Source organism: Gouania willdenowi, chromosome 12 (assembly GCF_900634775.1).
Source record: "Gouania willdenowi chromosome 12, fGouWil2.1, whole genome shotgun sequence".
Lineage (NCBI taxonomy): Eukaryota > Metazoa > Chordata > Actinopteri > Blenniiformes > Gobiesocidae > Gouania > Gouania willdenowi.
Window position 1 is genome coordinate 25579916 of NC_041055.1, and position 23579 is coordinate 25603494.

At 36.6% G+C, this 23579-nt stretch overlaps 1 protein-coding gene across 2 annotated transcripts in view; it reads right to left on the reverse strand.

The window, feature by feature from the left end:
- rgs3a (regulator of G protein signaling 3a) overlaps positions 1 to 23579 on the reverse strand; it is a 146899-nt gene that overhangs the window by 78397 nt on the left and 44923 nt on the right. The window contains exon 17 of one of the 2 annotated variants that reach the window (XM_028463666.1): positions 21433 to 21476. In XM_028463666.1, the coding sequence (XP_028319467.1) occupies positions 21433 to 21476 (44 nt within the window). Of the gene's footprint in view, positions 1 to 15672; positions 15781 to 21432; positions 21477 to 23579 lie in introns of those variants that run through there. The other variant, XM_028463667.1, reaches the window with a different exon arrangement.

The window sequence follows — 23579 nt, forward strand, 5'->3', positions numbered from 1 at the left end:
TTAAAGAAACGATGAAAGGTTTTTGTGTCATTTTGTGTAAATTTCAGTAAAATTTTATGTCATTTCAGACAAAATTGGACCAAGGGCCGTATGAGGCCCGTGGGTCGCTAATTGCTTATGTTTGCACTACATGCACAGGACAGCCAGTTAGTTACTTAAAGGTCCCATATCATGCTATTTTTCACCCATCTCCATTTGTTCTAAGAACCCCAAAAACATAGTGTTTGAGGTTTATTTTCCCAAACTCGCCTGTTTTCAGGAGTTTTAGCCTCTGAAAAGTCACTTTCTGAGCCACTCTACACAAACAGGCTGATCTGCGTCCTACTTATGCTTATTCATAAGTGGGCGTGTCTATATATGGAACACTGACTTCCTCACCGCACGGTGACGTAGGGCCAGAAGATGGCCCGCCCTCCTCCCACCCATTCCGTAGCCGAGCTCATGCTGCTTTATAAACACCAGACAGAGCGTGGGGGCGGGGCGTTCACTGGTACATACATAGACTGTAGAAAATACATATATAGCACTGCACGAAGGATGATCAGACCGATCCACAAGAGTGGAGACAAACGAGATTTCAACAATTATCGACCTATTTCAATATTACCGCAATTATCGAAAATTCTAGAAAAACTGTTCATGAAAAGGCTGGACAAATTCATAGAAGAGAATAATATATTACATGAAGGCCAACATGGGTTCAGAAAAGGACATTCAACATCACGGAAAATATAAGAGATTCATTAGAAAATAATTTATTTGTATTCGGCATTTTTTTGGACCTTAAAAAGCATTTGACACAATAAACCATGATATTCTGGAAGAAGAAGTTCAAAACTACGGCATTGGGCACAACGCCCTAAACTGGATTAAAAGTTATATGAGAAATAGGAGACAATATGTTGACTTTGAACAAAACATATCAATATGCCAAACCATACAATGTGGTGTGCCACAGGGTTCGATTTTAGGGCCAAAACTGTTCATTCTATATATAAACGACATTTTCAAAGTCTCAAATTGCCTCAAAGTAATGCTGTTTGCAGACGACACAACCATCCTATGTTCAGGTAAAGACATTAGAAACGACGAATGAGGAACTATCAAAAATCCAAACATGGCTCAATGTAAATAAACTAGCCCTAAACGTCAGCAAAACAAAATTCATCAGTTTTGAAAATAAAAAAATAACAGAAAACATTAGACTGAAACTAGACATGGACATAATTGAACAAGTAAAAGAATATAGAGCACTAGGAGTGTGGATAGATGAAAAACTGACCTGGAAAAAGCACATACAAGTAGTTAAAAACAAAGTTGCCAAAAGCAGCTACATCCTATGGAAATTACAACAAATACTACATATCAAATCACTGAAGACAATCTATTCTCCCCTTATTGGGTCACATTTAAATTACTGCTCAGAAATCTGGGGAAACACCTACAAAACGTAACTTGAACCTTTATTTAAACTTCAAAAAAAGCAATTAGAATTCTATATAAAGCACCACACAACGCACACACAAACGAACTATTTGAAAAGGCCAAATACCTAAAACTGCAAGAAATAATACACTACAAAACACAAATTCTCGCATTTAGGGCCTCACTTAAAACACTCCCATATCAAATACAAAAACGTTTCACATACAAACAAACTGCTTATGAACTAAGACATAGTAATGTGTTTATACAAGAAAGGGTTAAATCAAACATTGGAAAATACAGCACTGTCAATAGAGCTATCAACAGCTGGAATAACCTTGATGCAGAGACAAAACAAGCTGCAAACTTGACTAGATATAAAGAAAAAACTCGGAACACATTCTTACACGAATATGAGATCAACACATCAACGAGATGGAACTTATCAACTGGTCATTGAACACAATCGACTCAATCTTCACGAACAGAACATCACAACAACACGAACCAGCATGTCCAAAATTGACATTCCCAAGTGGTTACGTCATGGATGGAAAGGGAAAAACCCAAATGCTGTGCCTCTCAATCCTCTCAGTGGAAAATGTGGAGGACCTCTACCTGTTAGGGGTCATGATCATTGGCCTGCTAATGATGGGGGTATGTGCCTTTCTAATCCTTCGTATGCTAAGAAATCCATCTGAAGATAACAAGGAACTTCGAAAGACGATGAACTTTTCTTTTGAAATGGAGGAACGCAAACAACGTCTGGGAATGAAATCTGCAGGGAACAAGGACGATGGAGAGGAGGAGGAATGAAAAAAGATAACACTGACTACAGATGAGAATAAATCCTACATAAAAAAGGACAAAAAAAAAAAAAAATGAAATTGTGTTCAGAACAACCTAAGACTGTTTGACCAGAGAGACAAGCTTTGATGTAAATTTTCTGTTTTCAAAACAGGAGACGGGACTTGGATAAGCAAACTGCTTCTCTCGTCTCCTTTTTCGGCATGTACAAAACAAAAAAAACAAAAAAGGAATAACAAAACTTCTGTGAATGCAACCATGTCGGAAATAAACTGAATAAATAAATAAATAAATGGGCGTGTCAGTTTACATGTCAATCACGGCAGAGAGCTTCCTGGAGGCGTGGCTTCTCCAGCTCAGTGCCGCGTCAAATTCTTCATCAAAGTGGGAAAGCGTCATCAAATTGGAGCGAGGTGTTTGGGCTCGCCCTGCAGTAAGAAAGGAGGAAATCACCCTCTAACTAACGATTGAGGGAATCAATGAAAAAACACTTTGGTCATGTGTATGAAGCCCAAATAGTACTTTTATGATTTAAAGCACAGAAAAGTTGATTTTGCGTAACATGGGCCCTTTAATGGTAAAAAAACAAAGAGGAAACTGAGATAAATTCAACAATAACATGGATGAAAGCCAACAATGTTCCAATTCAATGTTAGGGAAGATAAACTTCTTGGACAGAAGAATCATTTCTCATACTGAGCTCATCTGTAAATGTGTCAGACTAGAGAAAAGTCAATGGCAATGTTTTTTTGATATCCATCATTTCGATTGATTTTTAGTCTGAGTGTGCAACAAGAAGCATAATACTTAATATACACAACACGCACGCACGCACGCACACACACACACACACACATCCTTTCCATGCTTATGTTTTATAGCTCTTATCTAACGTACAACCTGAAAGATTTTTCCAACCAACTAATTGACTATACTTAACTTTATGGCTCATTGTAAATGATGCATGGTCACACTTCTACCTACCATGGCAATGCTAATGACACCTGCTATTGCTGTATGTAAAATGCAGATAGATCTCACCACCTCTCAAACAGATGCACACACATTCAGATTAAACTGGGTTCGATGAGTATGAGGCATTCCTCATAAAGTAATGTTGAAAAAAAGCCCTAGAAGACACCCGATGCAAAGCGTAAAGCTACTGCATGTAGCTTTTCCGGAGGCTATTTTGTTACCAAGATAGACCTTTACGCCAGTAATGAAGATTCCATTAAATTTTGGAGGGGATCCAGATCATTATAGTAATTCTGGACGAGTATCAAAACTCTCATCACTGACCAAATTTCAAAAACTCATATCTAATTTCGTAATTGCTATAAGAGCGTTACCACAGCTAATGGGGATCTTAATAAAACAAACTGTTACATTAGCTATAGCAAGCTGAACCTACAGGTGATCCAAGGCTAATAAGATGGAAGCTACTAACACTGGTAATTGGTAACAAAGCCTTTTAATATAAATTGGGAGACTTGTAAGCTTCAGGAGGATGTCGACTGAAATAATGATAGAAATATAGCAATCGTAAGTAAGTAAGTTGTCGCGCCCCCCTTCACTAGGTACATGAATGTATAGTTATGTCAGCTTATTTAATTATAATCAAACCAAGCTTTATCGTCATTTTGCTCAACATACACGAGTGCAAACAAGATGAGATAACTTTAAAAACATATACATCACCCATACTACACATACTGACACACACACATGCCTGACACGTTTTCATTGTTTTATAGTCCATTGTAGACATCGCTCCAGTTGTGTTCTCGGCTTTGGGCATGGAAAGAACATGACTCCCCCAGCTCAAACTCTTGGGGTAACTGTATCCGACTTGCGCAAGTCATGAGCACACAGCTTCACTATTGTGCCTGCTCTGAGCATGTCTGACCTTGTTTACATAGTAACGGTTGCTCGGACGTATGATTGGACAATGACTGTTTGTGGGTGGGGGTCAATTGACCGATCGCTATGAGATTCGACTCATTTATGGAGAGTTGGTCCTTCAGTTACCACCCCAGATTGCACATTTCATCATGATTCTTCTTTAAAATGGAGATAACCATACACTTGGATCTACTGTATTGTTAATAATGGGGATTGACAATTGTTCCAAGCCTTTAAAGGGTAAATGATCAATGTTACCATGATCAGGATCACTGATCCAGATAACTGCCAATATCCAGCATAGAGGATATTTAGAGCTTGGCGGGTTTTGGCGCTGTCAGAGTGCTCTTGTTATTTAAAAAAAATTTGGTGTTTGGAAGAATCTATATTTGATCTTCAAGAAAGTGCAAAATAGATTGTCCTGTGATGCACATACATGGAATGGAATTCCCCAAAAGCGCACTGGCAAAAAAACAAAAAAAAAAATGTATGTAGTTATTTTTAGATGATTCTGTTATTTAGTCAAGAATGATCTCTAGAGAACAATAAACAATAAGGACTGAATGAATGGATTAATTGAATGACTTATTGTAACTTCTTGCTATCACACATCAGAATACATTGTTTACATTGTGAAAACTGCACAAATGTGAGGTGTTACACATCAACAGCTTGTTTTTCACTTAGACTCTTCCAACAGTTTCAGATCAGCCACTACTTGTTGCCTGTAAAGACATTAAAAAAAAAAAAAAAAACCTCTGTTTCTCCACAGGAAACAGTTATTTTGAATTAGTTGGGGAAATTAACCCTTGTATGAGCAATGAATCATGGCAGAAAGCCTATTTGGTTTTAAACTAGATGGGAGCATTTAGCATTTAGATTAACAAGACAGTTAACAAGAAAGTTCTCTACCAATAAACCAAGCCATGCAATCAATTAATCTCTTCATAAATTAGTCAATTAAACAGGAAAAGCGATTGGATAGAGTGAACTGCCTGTTTTTGGTCGACAAAAACATGCACGCCTTACAAGATTCTTTGTTGAAAGAGCATTGCCTCATATGGAAAAGTGTTTACAAGCAAATCCCCAATGTACAACATCGGAGAGGACTCATCGTCCCAGAAGACATGTTTCACCTGTATCTAAACACCCACACACACAGGAAAGCTCATCAGCCATCACTATAATCAGCACGTTGAACCACTACTATAATAAACCAGCTAATAAAACGCCAATGTGGCAGCACGTGATATTTGTCTACTGTGAACATACAAACAATATGGTCAGCAGTTGAGACAATGAGTCATGTGTCCGAGCCACGGCGTTTACAACCCCAATCTGTCACAGGAAAGAAAGTGAGTATGTTTACTGACTCTTATTTGTGTAAACAAGGGACATGTTATGTGTGCTATCCTGCACGTCACTTACTGACATAGACATTTTGCATTGATGTCACTCCAATTATGTGTGTCATGCAACATTAGTCGAGTACCTTTCTTTTTGTATGACATCTTCAAAGTGCAACACACTTGGATCGGGTTTACTACTCTCGAATAATTAGCGTAAAACAATTACGTTTCAATTCTCTCAACAGATTTGCGCTCCTCCATAATATTTCAGTGCATTATTACATCCGTTTCATGGTAACTTGTACATTATTGCATCGATTTTGAATAAAAGCCTTGACTGTAAACATCCGACAGCTGGTCACGAATCAGGCAGGGACTGTTTGAACCCAGCTGGAGCTTTCAGTAGAATTTCCACTGCTATCTATGTGAAAGCATCTGAGTTTGTGTTTGTTCCAGCTTTAATTGCCTCTTCTCTGTGAACATTGGTCTTTGGGGAGGCACAAGGTTATGTTGTTTCTTGGTAGTTAAAGCGGCTGCTCCAGATATAAACACAGTAAACTGCAAAGTTTTAGACTCGACAGCTGAATTTGGGTCAAGAATGGATTCCTTAAAAGTTTGGTGACTGATCTGAATCATCATCAGCTGATTACAGAGAAAAGTAGAGTTTTCCTTATGTAACAATCAGTCCGACTCTGTTTTAGAAAATCCTTCCCACCCTCTGTAAAACATAAGAACTAATGAAACAAAATTCAATGAATGACCACTGGCCTGTCATGGAGTGGCTAAAAATACAAACAGCATTTCCCCCCTTAATCAAATTGATTAAAGTGCCCCCTGGTTGAAGCCCTCCCCCTGAGCCATCTGGCAGATGAGTTTTCAGTGTGTCACTGAGCTGCTGTCAACACAGCTCACCTTAGCTGCCTCAGCACAGGTTGGAATGGTTTCACTGACAGCTCCGCTAATTTAACCTTTCCCCGTCTCCCAATGTCATATCAACAAACCACTTAACCGTGCATTGTTTGTTCCCTTAACGTACATTTTTCTAGAACTGTGGATTTAATGTTTCATGGGTTAAGCAATTACGTTTACATCTTGTAGTCTAAAGCATCTGACACGCAATTAATTATGTGTGCTTCAAGTCATCATTATTGGCTGAGATTTGTGCCACTAGAAACTGATAGTTGGTATTGAATTTGAAAGTAACAACTTGACATTTAATTTACTGTTTGGAAACTCAATTAGTTACTTGAAATTGTATTTTTTGTCCTGTTGGAAAAAAAAAATCATCTGCATTCATCTGCATTCCAAAAACTCAATATATTTCTGCTTCTCAAATTCTGATTAACTGGAGACACACTTCCTCTCTGCGAGGTTGACCAATCCATCACTGATTAATGGAACTCGTGTTTTACGTCTACAAAAACACTGTTACGGCCCGTTGAGGGTGTGACCATACATATCTATAATAAATGTGATATTTGTTATATACTGTATATCTATATAGCCCTGGGAAAACTTCAGGCTACTAAATTTGCATGGAAGTTATGTTTAGACTTTGCTAATAATTATTTTTTTTAATTTGAAGTGTGTTCATGTTCACCTGTGTATGTACAGTATATATTTGTATGTAGATATGTTTATGTGCATATATGTCTCTTTTTTTCCTCAGCCAAAGCTCTCAAAGACACATTAACTGAAATGTCCCATCGCCCAAGATTTATTCATTAATGTTTAAAGATTGACCATTTGTTGCTATATTTAACCCTGATCTCCTCATGATGAGCCTATGCTCCAATTAATATTTTTATATTAATACCCTTTTTCTCAACCTCTCGAACCGAAAGTGTCTCCATGTAGTGAAATTTAATTGCGTGCAGAGAATCTAAATATGAGAACAGAAATATATTAAATTTTTGGAATATAATTAGATGATTTTTTTCCAACAGGAAAAAATACAACTTCAAGTTACTCATTCCTTTTCAAAACATTAAATTAAATATTTTTGGAAAGGGAAAAAAATCCAGTAAAAATGCAAAACACTGTGCTTTTGACAAACTGTGTATACTAGGTAACCTTTTAACCTCTTGAACATATGATATAGAACAGTGTTTTTCAAATGGGGGTACGTGTACCCCTAGGGGTACACAAAGGCAATTTATCAAAAGAAAATTATCAAACAAAAAAAATTAAAAATATGTTTTTTTTAGTTAAAAATTATAATCATAACGATAACAAGAAAGTGCCTATTTGTACGATTGCCGTATGGACAACCCCCGGTGATATTGGTATGGTTACCGAAGTACAAGTACGTTATGTCTTAGGGTTAGGTAAAGGTTTAGGGTTAGGTGATAACCCAATATCACAAAATTTTTTAGGGTTAGGTTTAGAGTAAGGTTTAGTCTTAGTCACATGACCAAAACTGGCCAAATATGGACGCTGCGTACGGATAGAATGTTGGTATATTGATACGGCAACCGTACGGATAGCCACGACCTAACAATAGTGATGAAATGATCTTGCTTCGAAATAAATTCATTCACTGTGTTATCATTCATTCATTCCATCATTATGTGGTTTTAGAGTTCTGAGCAAAATGTTGTAGTCAGACAAAGGGGGTACTTGGGCCAAAAAAAATTAAGAACCACTGATATAGAATATAAAATGAACTGCATAAAAAAGGGGGGGAAAGTCATAAAAACAGTCGACGCAGCCAAGATCTAAGGATACGTTCTTTTTCAGCAATATTAGCATGTCTACATTTTCTGGCAGCAGTTAGGACCTTTGGACGTTAACTGTGTCTTCTGCAGTTAAAAATACACTCTCGCTTGGGACAGTTTTCAGACAGTGTTCATATTTTGACCCTTTTTAAACAGGAACAGCAAACAAAGTGCAGATCATCACACATAGCCTGCATCTTAAATGAAACAATAGGGAACAAAACGTGTCTAAATTAAGAAAAAATGGTCAGAAGGTCTTTGAAATGACAGGAAAATTAAAATGTTTGAAAATACTGTTGGTATTAGATATATTTACAAATCTCTGCCCATAAACTCTGGAGAAAGACTGAAGAAACATTATCAGGTGTCAGCTATCTCCAAGTATCATCTCCAACTGTGCTCTTCTTGGATCAAAGAGATTCTACGCAGAGAAATTCCCAATTCACAACGTCACACCAAGCTGCGTGGTAGCCCATTAGTCATCGACTCATGGCTCCATACGCTGGTGCTGAACATGCTTTCATGACTGACTGTCACAAGTGAGTTAGGAGGAGATCTCCGCTCATCATTGTTCAAATACCTCAAGTCCCTCCTAATGAGGCGCAGCCTGGTAAAGCCACTACTTTCAAGTCGAAACCCTTCAGTCGGATCCTTCATCTTTTCAACCATTTCTTTTCAGTAGATTTCCTTTCTGGGCCTCATGATGCTCAGTAACTGTAGCATTCAATGGGTTCATATCTGCAAACAAGCACTAATGATTCTGACTCTTACCACAGAGGAGCTACACTACATTATAGCTGTGGATGTGAATGCAGCTTAGTGAATTACCTCTTTCCTATTTTCTCTAACTTGCTCTTGTTGAGTTAAATCGCTATGCTCGGTGAATGTTTTACTACTTGGCTCAGATGAAATCCATACACTTATTGTAAAAAACTGAAAAGTAAAAAAGATAAATACTACACATAAAATAAAGAGGGCATACATTACCCGTTCATTGTTAATTTTCTTATTTTATAATAGGAACAACAAATAAATGAATCCCAAAAAATATACGTGTATATGTATCAAAACTTACTCGTTGCATAACAACCAAAAAACCAAACCCTTAACAGTAACCGTAACACTGATTAAGAAACTGATTTGATGCGTGTCATTTTCTCTGCAGAGGTTCACTGTTAGACAAGTGGGAGGTGCCATAAATGTGTGGTGTAATCATGTAAGTTTAAAATCACTTAAAGCTGGGGTATGCAAGTTTTTTATTGTTTTTTTTTTTTTTTTTTTTTTTGCATCAATTAATCAAAAATCCATACTAACCTTTGAGCATATTGTAATTCAAAGTGTTGAGAGGACACTGGACTTCTGCACCTTCTCTTGGCTCTGGATTTAAGCTTTAGAAATCCAGGAGCGTGACAATACAGCCAGAGATCTTTCAACAACCAGCTTGTTTTGGGCATTACTATTGGCTGCTCGACTGAAGTCAATGCACGTTCACGTATCATCGATAGTAAAAGTACAATGCCGGAGTTTCCAGCAGGAAAAGTCCTCATCGCGGCGTTAGGCACAACACTTACGTGGTAGAACAAGCCGAGAAAAAGACGGGATAAATTGCATGTAAACATAAGAGAAGCATATCCAAAGTAGAGAGAACATGCACAATTAATTTGCAGTCTGGACATGAAGTTGGTGTGGGTCTGCTCTGACCAGTAGCTAAGATCACTGCAGCCGCAGGCTCACGATAGCAGCTGCTGCCGTAAGGATAGTAACTTGAGAATGATATGTGCTTTCTAAAACTTTAGAAAACTCTCCAATAACACAAGATGAGTACCTAGAGTTGTCACTAGTTGCTCTTGAGAAAAAAGTCGCCAAGAGCCCCACAGTTGTGTGAGTTCACAAGGATACCGGTGAGGGGAGGCGTGGTTGATTCCATTCAAGTCTCATGATTCTACATACTGCAGCTTTAATCAAATAAAATTGAATACACCATTATCAATACATTTAGATGTAAATATGTAATTCGAGAGCTCACCGGGAACAACTGACCAGCTGTCATAGTTGGGTGTTTCGCTAGCTAATCAGTGGAAAGGGTGTAGGATGTTCAGAAGAAGAGATACTGTATCTTGTTGATTCTAAGCTAATCCTCTACAGTACATTCATGCTCATTTACCTGCCACAATGCAGTCAGAACAGATGTTTTTTCCAGCTGTTTTCTGACACAAAATCTGTAAAGTGTGGCGGGAAGTAAAGTCACCAACCATATTGAGCTTTTGCTGCCTGTACTAAAGCATGTGTTACTGCAGATAAGATTTCTGCCACACAACAAGAAACAATAGCCTAAAGACTGAGTTTGTACTTATTTTAATCTATAATAATTATGCAATAATATTTGAAATAAATATTAGGAAATAAATGCACAACACAAGCAAGGAGGTTTGTCAAACTCTCAAGAGAGCAAGGATAATTCTGAGAAAAAAATAGCTTTAAGCTTTGCCCATATCATTGAAAATAAAGCCATTGATGGTGCTGAACTAATAGGTTGTAAAAAAAAAAAAAAAGAAATTTCTTATTAGTCCTTCAAAAAAAATAATAGATAAATAAATTATTTATTTACAGTATAATCTAGGAATAAATTATAACGCCTAATGAGAGCTGGAGATAGGCACCAGCAAACCCCCACAACCCTGAAAAAAAGGAACAAGCAGGTCAGAAAATGGATGGAAGGATGAAAAAAACCATTAAGATCACTAGATCAAATGCTTGCCAATTAACCAGCTATTTTGATTTTTTCTATGGTATTTTTAAACTTCCTGTAACACTGAAAAGGAGCAAATGCGTCAGAAAATTAATGGATGGATGGAATTTTAAACTTCACTCCTTTTCCAAAGACAAGCAAATCAAAGCATGTTGGAATACATCAAAGCTAAGTCACAGCTATCTACTGTATCTGCCTTAAACCAACTAATAACTGTGACTGTGCTGTTGACTCTTTATCCTGTGCTTCCTTTTTACCACTTTATATTGCCTGTTAACTGGACCCGAGGAGAGAATTACCAGGAGATGTTGCTGTATAGAGCTTGTTAGTAACACACAGGCCTGATCAGACTGGGGTTCAAAAGATAAAATCAAAAGTTTGAATCTATGTTTTTAAAAAAAAGATGAAAAGAAAAAAAAAACCAATACATTCTTGTCAAAGTACAAATAAATTGCACTAAAGCAACTTGTAATCAATAGAAGTCAATCAATCATCTTCAGAGAGGAGAGCAGCATGTTTAAAACTGAGAACGTCTTCTTGCCTCTGTGGCTTTCCCACAGCCTTTCATCTATTTATGGTTTGTTTGTCTGGGTTTCAGCTCAGAGCTTCTCTGCGGTTCTGCCCAGACAAAGCCACAATGAATAGCGCATGCAAACTAGTATTCTTGGCTGGAAGCATTTCCTATAACCACCAGGGAGAATGATAAGCACATGGCAGGGCCTCCAGCATGTGTTGAGCAGTTAAGTACTGTTCCCAAAAAATGTTCTCTCCTCATTTTTCTTCTTTTTTTAGCATCAGCCGTGCTTTCGCCAGAGCCAGTTTCTACTCAGTGAGTTCATTGATAATTCTGTCTTTTCACATGACTATCAGTTGTACTTTTATTGCATAGGTGTGACACCACACTCTTTCCATTGCCTTTAAGTAATAGTAGTCATAATCCATCATTGATTATCACATGCGTTTATTATAAAATGTGTTTGATATAGTATAATAAAAGGGTCTTTTACAAGTACATAGCAGTAGGAATGTAAGATTAAGTACCGAATCAAGGTATTTTTCTGCTATTTCACGTGTCCTATAATTGAAGATCTCAACCTTGGGGTCAGGACCCAATTTAGGGTCATGAGACACTATGAGGTGGTCGCCAGATTTTTCTGCAGCTACACCAAAATTGCCATATTTTAACCTATTTTTATCACTTTTTCTGGTCATATTTTTGCTCCTTTTAATGCATTTTTGCTACATTACTACCATTTCTGCCACTCCATCCAATTTAGACGCCTTGTCTGCCATTTTTTTCCACTTTCAAGATATTTTTGGCATTAATAGACCCTTTCCACTAGTTTTCCCACTGAATGTCGTATATGTTGACCCATTATTGTCACTTTTAACCTTTTTTCAGCATATTTCATGATTAAATTTAACAATTTAACACATTGCCCCAACCCCCACCACCATTTCTGCCACTTTTAAGCAAATTTTGACAGTTTCAACCCTTTTTACCACTTTTTCTGTCTGTTTGTGGCCACTCTAATTTGCAAGTTTTAACCAATTTCTGTGATTTTTTAAATCCCTTTTCACCACCATACCCACCATTTTTGGTCACTTTTAACCCATTTTATTTCTGATTAAAACAAGGATTTACATCTTTATGATGACTACTGTATATACTATGGAGCAAATTATTATAAACTTCAGTGGATATTATTCAGATAAATAAAAACGTGTTTATCACAAATTCATAGAACAATGGACCATCATTTTGCTGACTTTATAGATGGGCCCCAAAAAGCTCTACCTTTAATCCCCCCTTATAAATGACCCTGTCTCCACATGACTGTTCAATGTCCGTGTCTGTGTTCAACTACCTTCAGGTAAAGTGGGGGTCAACAGTCTATGGCACCTTTATTTTGGGGTCGTGGGCTGAAAAGGTTGAGTACCACTACCCTATAAGAGCGAAATAATTATTCAAATGCTTGATAAAGTTTTTTCCTGCAGTTGAATATGAATTAGGAAGATAAACCACAATTTACAATCAGTAAGGGAACAATTTGTCTCTGTCATAGATTTTTTAATGCAATCATTTTACCAAGATGAAGGTTTCAACTGATTATATTCAGATCTATTGCTACTAAATTCTGCCCATCTGTGCTGGCATATTCAATCGAAGCACACCTAGAATTGTGGCTCAGTTGGAGGTAAGAGGGTACATTTCAGTTCAATTGGACACTAGAGAGACCAGCCCTGACGTGGTCCTGTTATCGATAGCGCCTATAAAGCAGGTATTTTTGCTGACGAGAGCCTCTGGGTGCTTGTCATTCATGCTCCAGCTTTCATCTACAAAAGACAGCCTGTATGTCATTCAGTCAATAATATAAACCTGAGGGGAAAGGGACATTTCAATGCATACATGGAGGGGAAAAAAGGACAAATTAAAATCGACCTAAAACACCTTGAAGAGTTTTTTCTTTTTCTTTTATTTTTTTACAAGCCTTGCATTAATCATGTATTCTTCCAATTAAAATGCCCCCAGTATTTGTTTGTGTCTGCATCACATCACAAAGACATCAAATGGCTTATGAGGGACCAAGAATTGTGTGACCTTTTCTCAAAAATACTATTTATATGCAAAGCACCTTCCTTCCATTACTGGCCTGAAGCGGCGTTGCTGTAAAGCAGAACCTGCACGTGAACCATCTCACTTTTATTTCACATTGTCACGTTGTTTGGTGGAGCATCATTGTTGAAAATGCAAAACGTTGTGCATTCAACATGTCCTTAAGAAGAGATAAATGAAGGGACTGGCTCATATAAAAGTGGTTAGTTAATGCATTTATAAAATTAACATTTGTTCTCTATTATAATAACAATAATGGTTTGGATTTATACAGCGCTTTTTTTTCAAGGAGACTCAAAGTGTTTTACAGAAACCATTATTCATTCACACTAGTCACATCAGTCATACCGGTGGTGGTAAGCTACAATGTAGCCACTGCTGCCCTTGGGCATACTGACTGAAGCGTTGCTGCCATTTCCACTTACGGCCCCTCTGACCACCACCAACATTCATGCACAATTCATACCCATTCATACAAGGCAATGTGGGTAAAGTGCCTTGCCCAAAGGACACAACGACAATGCCTTGGAAAGTAGGGATGGGAATCGAAAACCGGTTCTTTCTGAGAACCGTTTCCCAGTAATCCAATTCCTAGGAATCACTTGTTTGCTTGTATTTCAATTCCGCTTATCGGTTCCTCTTACGTCACAAATACATAACGATAAACTCCTCCAGGTCCTGTATATTGTGTTTATGCTAGCACCAAGTGAATCTCCTTCCACCATATAATTGTTTGCTGTCCACCGTGGAGAATCCACCTCCACCACCCACAGCTGTGCTGTCCTCTGTGCTGTTTGTAGCGTCTCTGTTGCTACGCTACTCACGTCCGGGTTCTGCGCACTATTGTACACAGCAAAAGTTGCTTCTTGCACGGAATTTTCTTCCGAAAACAACAAACCTCCACAAAAACACACACCTCGTCGCCAGTTTATGTCCTCATAACAAGTAACCAGACACGGGAGCTACGAACTGGTACTAATCGCTGTCTTTAGTTTGCTCTTTCACACTGGTTCACACACACACATGACGTCACATGTAACAAGGGAACGGCATCTCTGAAGGTCCATTTATAGAAATGTAAACAAAGGCTAAACTAAAGCTTTACCGTTAAAAAACATAACAATAAGTGCAGCTGTACTTTTGGTTAATATGTTCTTTTTTACAAAATATTTATTTGTTTTATGTCTGAATTAGTTTTGGATCAAGTTGTTCAAGTTCAAAAGGAGCAATGTAAATATTCTCAAATGTTTGTACCCAAAATGTGTCATATGTTGTAATAATAATAATAATAATAATTAGTCAATTTTATATCGCGCTTTTGTATATATTATTATTCAGTGAAAACAATCTATACCTGGTGGATTAAAAGAGAGCTGATATTCCTGCAGGAAATTAAAGAGACAAAGATAATATAATAAAGAGTTAAAGCAAACAAATCCATTTGTATTATTTAATTCCCTCACCCAATGACAATCAGTAAGAGAATTGGTAAGGAATCAAATTGATAAGCAGAATCGATAATGGAATCGGAATCGCTAAATTCTTATCAATTCCCATCCCTATTGGATAGAGCAGAATTGGAACCCCCAACCCTTCGGTTATTGGATAACCCACTCGACCACTGAGCCACGGTTGCTCATGGCCTATTGTTGAATGTTCACGGCAGCACAATGGCATATTTGCAGACAATAATTAATTTGTTTTTTAAAAAAAACCCTGGCGCGAGCCCTTCACGTCATTGTCAATGCCGCGCTCGTATGAGTGGATATAATTCATGACTACATTGTCATTGGTGAGGATTTATGACAACTAAAAAACTAAATCAGTCACCACATACTTTGTGAAGTTCCTGGCTTGCACACTAACATTCAACATAGAAAAATACACCATTTAGTGTCCAAACATCCAGCATCCTCAATGTTTCCACTGTAATTACAGTTATTAACCTTTAATTGTTCATTATTTAAATCTTTTACCTCAAAAGTCTAAATTTGAGCTCATCTTGTTAAAGCAGATAATACTGATGATAATCTAATTCATGCTGCTGTTATTTCTCCAACACAGTAAAACACTCCACATTCACACACATGTTATGATGAGACTTACATCTCCACTGTCAGATAGCAGGTGCCGCTGCAGGGAGTTCGTCCGCCTTGCTAATCTCTTCCGAGGCCCAATAAGGTCAGCTAGGTTACCCATGACCACTCTACGACGACTGCCGGGTCACAACACTGATCCTCAGTCTCATCAAGTTTCTCGTAAACCTTTCAATTCTCATTTGTTACGCGTTGCTCCAGACTTTCTCACTTCCTTTCATCCTGCGTCACTGACACATCTACTCTGCACACACACACACACACACACACACACACACACACACACAGACTACTTTTCTGAACAATTCCACCTTTTTTTTTTTTTACCGTATAAATCTGGGTTAGAGCGGTTCTGTTTTAAGCAATACCTAAAATAGGATGCCCTTGAGCTAGAGAGAGAAGGGTAGGAGCAGACAATAGGAAGTAGCAGAACAGTAGCACAGTTGGAGAGATTAGGGGAAAAGGAAAAGTTGAAGGAATGTGTGTTAGAAATGTTGATTTACATCCATTTGTATTAAAATCTCTTAAGAAAAAGAGAAGGTGGAATACAGTTGGGATTAAAAAAAATTAGATCAAAGTATGAATCGTGCATTACGAGCAAATCTTAAAGCACATTATTACATTTTATTTAGCATTTGTCTTCATTTTCTATGTAAATCAGTGCACCTTATGTGAGAGAAGCTCAATTATCTTTATTATTCGCTATACTTTATTTCTGCAAATGCTTAAAACAGTGAAAAACAAGGAAAGCATTATTTATCAGTCAAGGTCGAGGTAAAACAGTGAGTAATCCCTGTTCTTTTTATGTTTTGGTAATGACAATAAGGATTAATCTTAAGAAAATATTTATGGAAATAGCTTTTAAAAAAAAAAAAAAAAAAAAAAAAAACCTTCCCATGCAGTGGCATCCTGTTATAACACTGTATATTTATTTATTTTAACCATCCCAACAACTGTATCTTTATCAAAACTAGCTAGGTCAATATTTAAACAGTAGTAACTCACTGAAGGTCTTTGATAGAACATATAAAGTTCCCTAAAATATAACTTTTTTTTTTCATGATTTTGATATTTAAAAAAGGTTACAGTAATCTGGTAACAAAACAAACTGTTAACCAATGTCGGACTCCAAAAGAAATATCAATATCATATGTTTCCTTAATGAAAACTAATTGTTTCTAATACAAAAAATAAAAAAAGTTAAATATCAAATGTGCAAGTAGATTTTTTCACATATTGTGAAAATGACTTCATTGAAATCCTAAGGTATTAAGGTATCTGTCACTGTCATTTTATACATCTCTAGAACTGCAATTAGGTATAGAAATAAATTATTCCAACTCTACTTAAAAAGTGTATGCTGTAACTTTCTGTTTTTTTGTCAGTTTGACGTACAGTCCTCATTATAGCGCAATTATTTTTACATGTTCAAAATACAGATCCATCAATCAACCACATCACAGTTTTAGGTCAACGCAAGATTGGTTTCATCAAGCTTGAAAAATCAGACAGAAAACTGTTTTAATACAAGAAACACAAAGGCATGTTAGTGCCCGATATGTAACAAGGACCTGAAATGTAACAAGACCCAAATTGTTATTAAAAAATATGTAATAAAACCCAAAATATGACAACTGGTCAACAATGTCACAAAAGTTCTGAGCCCAAAATGTAAAGACTTTTTGCTGTTATTACATCATGGGGCAAGCAAAACATTTCCCTAATAGTGTAATAATTGTATTACATCAGAGAGTGAGTCAATAATTAATGGATTAAAGGGATTAGAGAGTAGTGTCATACACAAATACGTATGTGTAAATATGAATTGAGAACTTTGACATTTTTGGTAACTTTTATATATATATATATATATATATTCATATAAAGGCAGAAAGTTTTTTTTGGCTCAGCATCTTGTTACATTATTGATCGGTTCAAACATTTTGGGTTCTATAAAAAAATGTATAGCATTTCGGGATAAATGCGGAAATATGAATTATATATATACAGCACTTTTATAACATTATTGACCAGTTATTACATTTCACGTTTTATAACAACAATTCAGGTCTTGTTACATTTTGGGTCGATGTTCGATATCGGGCTCTAACAGTGTATTACAGAAAGAAATTCCCTAACGCTAACACAAGTTTATCTAAATGATATAAGCTCGATATGTTATCTTCATGTGCATTACATTAAAATATTTTTCAAAACATAATAAAAGCAACAAAACAAAAAAGCATGTCTAAAAATGTGACGTATTGTACAGTTACAGTCTGATTCACAAACAGCTTGTTTAAATGTGATCAGGTGTCTGTTTATGTGAACAGACCTTAAACACCTTTTGGCTGCAGATGAGGAACAAACCTCGTAGTCATTAATGTGAGCTTCTGACCTTTGCACAGGCTGGATAGAAAGAATCATTTAATTAGAAACAGCCATCTCACACGCACCCATGCAAAGCAAAAGCAACAACAAGTAGAGACCCTTAACGTGTCTCGCGTCTCCATCATTTCTCATTAGTGGAGTTTAAAATGTATTTATTTTTTTTAAACATTTTATCTACTTTGATATTGTGTCTGTCTCTCATTCCTCTCTTCTGCCTCTCCTCACAGTCCAGTGCACTTAACCCATAGAAACCAGGAGGTCAAAGCACTCTGTGAGCACTGCCGACAGATAAATGTGCAGTTTAGCAGAGACTGCAATCTGTGATTGAATGTGTCCATAATTGTAGGAGGATGGGAAGCTGAGGGGAAAAGCCTTAATTGATGCTTTTTTATGAGCATCACAAAACACGACGATACAAATCCTAGAGCACTAGTTTTACAGCATCTGAAAGCATCTGCGAGTAATAGGTGAGAATGAAAACTGTGCAGTGTTGAATTGTGGGTATACGGTTTGGTCCCCGAGGTACGAAATCAACTGCTGACAGGCGTAACAACTGTAACAAATAACTGGAGTTTTGTGCCTCTCTGTAGGATTGTGTTGAGCCGTCTGGCAAATCGGTTCAAGAAATAGGTCAGACGTTGGATACAAGGGAAGCAGAACCGACTAAATCTCTAATCAAAAGTACAAACATTACACCCATTGATAGGTTTAGTCTAATACCAAACATGAATGCGACATTAGTCACTGTAAAGCAGCCCCGGGTGGAATCACCAGATGTTTCACTGAATAAATTCTGACGCGTTCCTGCATCTGAGACCAAGTAGGACACCAAGAAAAACCAAACAGCATAGAAATTCAATTTCAAAATGTGCCACTAAGTCAGTGGTTCTCAACCTTTTGGGGTAAAGTTTTTTAAAAAGTAGGAACAATTAGTTTAAACTGGCAAAAATAAGCATGAAATATGTTGAAAAGAGGTTCAAAGTGACAATAATGTGTGACATTAGATGGGAAAAGTGGTGGAAAGGGTTTATAAGAGCTGAAAATGTCTTGACAGTGGAAAAAAAAAGTATAGAAAAGGCATTGAAAGTTGATGGAGAAGTGGCCGGAATGGGAGTAATGTAGCAAAAATGCATTAAAAGGAGCAAAAATATGACAAGAGTGATGAAAATAGGTTAAAATATGGCAAGTTTGGTGTAGTTACAGAGAAAGGGTAAAAATAAGCAAAAATGGGCTCATATTGTCCAAAACATATTCTTAAGGATGAGAACCCCTGCGTTAAGCTACTTAAACTCACTTTCTCTCCTTTGCTGACTTCTATTAATATATATGTCGCTTAATTGGATAGACAGAATACAACTGGAGTCTTTTCCTCCTTTTTCTGGCCTGTAGGAAATATATCAGCCCCATCTAATTACTGTATGTCTGAAAGAGGGCCTTTTTTCCCCTGAAATTCCAAAGATGTGTCAGCTGCTAATGATGTAACGGAACCACATTTCAAAGCAAAAAAAAAACCCAACTATAACACTGTGTGTGTGTTATGTTAAAATAATGTTCATAAATGCCCTGTAACATGCTGCTGCTTTTACTCGCTCCATTTTCTTATCAAATGTGTGTGCATGTGTTTTTAAATGTGTTGTGAGTGCATTGTGCATTAGCATCATGTAAGTCAAGTGTGTCAAACTCATGACTCTTTAGACCACGTGTCAAACTCAAGGCCCGGGGGCCAAATCCGGCCATTTAGACCATGTGTCAAACTCAAAGCCCCGGGGGCCAAATCCGGCCCAATTTGGCCCGCAGGAGAAAGTAAAAATGACAGAGAAAATAAAAATCATTGTGTAAATGAAACAACGATATTTTCAGGGCTCACAAATTTCCCTGTGCTTATATTGCATGATTGCAGTCATTTTTAATGTTAAACTGTTAAAAAAAACTCAAAATTCTGACAAAATCCTTCAATTTTCCTCAGATTATTACATAATATTTCCCTTAATTATATAGAAATTGGTCACAAAACCTAGGAAATGTAAAGTGAAGATCCTGGTGGGACTGATATCTGCTACTTATTGATTGGATATTGTCGGTTTCTTACATATTTTGTATTTCATGCATACGTAAAACTGAAAACTACGGAACATTAATGTTGAAATTACTCGTTTTCCCACATAACATCTGTGGCCCATTTCAGATCAAACTGCTCCGTATTCTTCCCCTGAACTAAAACTAGTTTGACACCCCTACTAGACCATCTAATTTGGCCCACAGGAGAAAGTTAAAAATACAGAAAACAGAAAAATTATTGTCTAAATGACCAAATAATTCAGTTGTAGATATCTCAGCTATACAAATTCAATGAAACTCCACAATGTTTGGAGGGCCGCAATTTTCTAATGCTTTTTCCACACGACATTTTAAATCTCAAATTGTTCAAAAAACTGTTTTCACATAATTTCTCCAAATTGAATCAAAATTGGTATCAAAATCAATTGAAATTTAAAAGAGAGAATCCTGCAGGGATTGATATCCGTCAATTATTGCCTGGATATCGTTGGCGCCTTACATGCTTGATGTTGAAATTGCTCGTTTTTAAAATCTGCGGCCCACCGACACCCCTGACGTAAGTAAACAAATAAACAGAGAGATTAAAGGGGGAATGTAAGAGGACAGGCTTGGACAAAGTTGATTCAATAACAGTCAAATATTTATCGGATCATAAGTTGACTCTCCCCCACCCCTTTGTCCTACCCTGACTCCCTCTTCCCTGTCCTCTTCCCTCACACCAAGGTGCAACAGTGCACTCTCTTTTTATATTCTCAGATAGATAGGTAGACAGTCATAATTATGCTATAAACGCATTTATTTAATAAAACATTCCTGTCCCTAAAAGATTGCACAACATCCAATGTTGACCTTTGACAGCATGTACAGACAAGCTGAAAGAAAAAAAATAAATGTATAGATATAGATATTTATGAAGTCATTTAAAAAAAAAAAAATTGTGTTTTATTTTTGTTATTTTTTTACACAAGTTGCAAATAAAATTGAAAGCAACCGCCACTAATTAGACAACTAAACATAGAACTGATTTGAATGACAAAATTCATCAGGAGAAAAATATCAACTAACACACAAGGCTGAATATTTCCAGCTGAGAATGAAATTTGAATAATGTTTGCTGGCTGTGTGAAAGTGATAGCTCACAGTCGGAGCAGAATCGGAGCGAAGATGTTATTTTCATGAGTGCTTTTCTGCTAATCCCTGTGTTTTCTTAATAATGTGATTTCCGCTGGAGTCAGTTGCCCCTCCGGCTCAAAAACACACACCCTTTACTCACATTATGTTGACTCGTGAACACAAAGAAACACACAGGCCTCTATCTTACCTCCGTCATGTGAATAAGGTAGAACCTCAGCTCCTCGGCATAATCTGTAAAACACAGATTTAAAAAAAAAAAAAAATTAAAAATGAGTTTTCATACTCTTCATCTGTGTCACTTTTACTCTTCCTCATCACTTCTTTGATGATTCCCCATTATGTTTTTTTTTCCGATACACTTTTATTGCTCCAGTGCTTTTACCGTGGCTTGGCCTTTAAGACAGCCAGTCGCCTATAATTCACAGAGAAAGTGCAGTACAAGATGAGCCTGTGTGTCTGGATCCAAGATAAATGGTTTTAATCGAGTGAGCACACACACAGACACACACACACATGCACAAACAATCCTACACCCGCACACACACACACGCGCACGCACAGATCAACACACCCACAATAACTATATATTGCACTGACATCCACAATTGCATTTTACAGCACATGAACACACAAAGAAAGACACACATCCGTCTATTTGTCTTTTTTTATTGAACATCCCTAAAGCCCAGTTGGGGAGATAGTTTAATGATCCTCCTGAAACTTTGGTTTCTCTTTTGTTATCTCCTAAAAATCAATCAGAAAAGAAGCCATGAAGTGGGTGAAAGCAACATAATGTGTTGACTTTAAGGAGTTTAAAGCTCCAACGTGAGGAGCTGAAGACTAAAAGTAAATAAAAATAACCTAATAAAGTTGTTTCTTGATCGAAATAACATCAATAAAAGCTACATTGCAGTATGTTGATTGGATAATAAGGAAAAATATGAGAGTTAGGATGTGGATTTAGATTCTAAGTCAAATCCTTTTGCAAGAATTTTTTGTCAAAGCTGAAAAAAGGTTTAAAACAAGAACAATCAGAGAGCGCAAACCTCCACCGAGCACCAAATATCCTCTTTGCCAGATGTTGGCAGTTATCTGGATCAGTGATCCTGATAATGTTACCTTGGACAAAATGTAAATCCCTCTTAATAAAGTAGGTCCAAATGTATGGGCACCTTCATTTATTTAAAAAAATCACAATGATTTGCACAAGTCAGACCTGATCTGGTGTCACGGTCTGAGTTTACATCGTACTGAGATTGATTATGAGCGTGCGCACTACGGGAAAATTCATTTTTGCTCGTTCCGCTGTTAGTTTTGCTACTTGGCTGAAAATTCAATTTCAAAGCAGTGTGTTTATATATACAAAAAAAAAAGATATGTTTTATAATTTATTCTATGCAGTTTTTTTATTACTACATACGTATTGTGTTTGTACAAAAATAAAGGAATACACTTTTTCAGAATGTATTCTTCCTTTCACTAATTTCCCATGGCAAGCTTAGTATGGCAATCTGAGTGACAATCGAAGTCAGTTTCAGTTTCATGCAGCAATCTCAATATGAATAGGAATTGTTTATTCTCCAAAAAAAAAAAAAACATGATTATAATAAAACTCAATACAAAAAGGAATCATTTATTTTCCCAAAAAACATGATTATAATGTATATTGCAATAAATAACAGTTAACCTAATGTAACTTTACAATAATAAGCTGTTGTATTCATATACTGTAAATCTGATCATGACAATCGTTTTTTTTATCATTGGTTGATTTTTTATCGATGGTCGACTGATGTGATATTTTAAGTGGAATGAAACAGTATTTAGTGCCTCATAAATAGGTTTATTTCTATAGTTTTTATCATTTCTGATCATCTCACACCTGGTTGGACCAAGACTGACTCTTGTATTTTCAGCTCATGTTCTAACCAAGATCATTATCATCATTAATATGATTATCACTTGTAACTGAAATAAACATATGAAAACCTTATACTTTTAACGCTTTCATTTGTTAATTTTCCACTCGCTCTCTCGTTCTCTTAAGTACCCCCTGTAGTGCCATTGTGTACCCCTCGTACCCCATTTGAGAAACACTGGAGTAATTGTTGGATCAATCTGACATAACTGAGTCCAATTTCATCAATGATCAGTCAATTATTCGCCAATAATAAGAGACTAAATTTTTTATTTAATTTAAACTCATCCAGAATCAGTATATTCATCTGGATTTTATTCATCATCATCATTTTATTTTTCTTATACATAAGCATATGACACTATCATTCATTTGCATCTTGTTATTTAGTTTACCTCACATCCTTGTCTTTATGC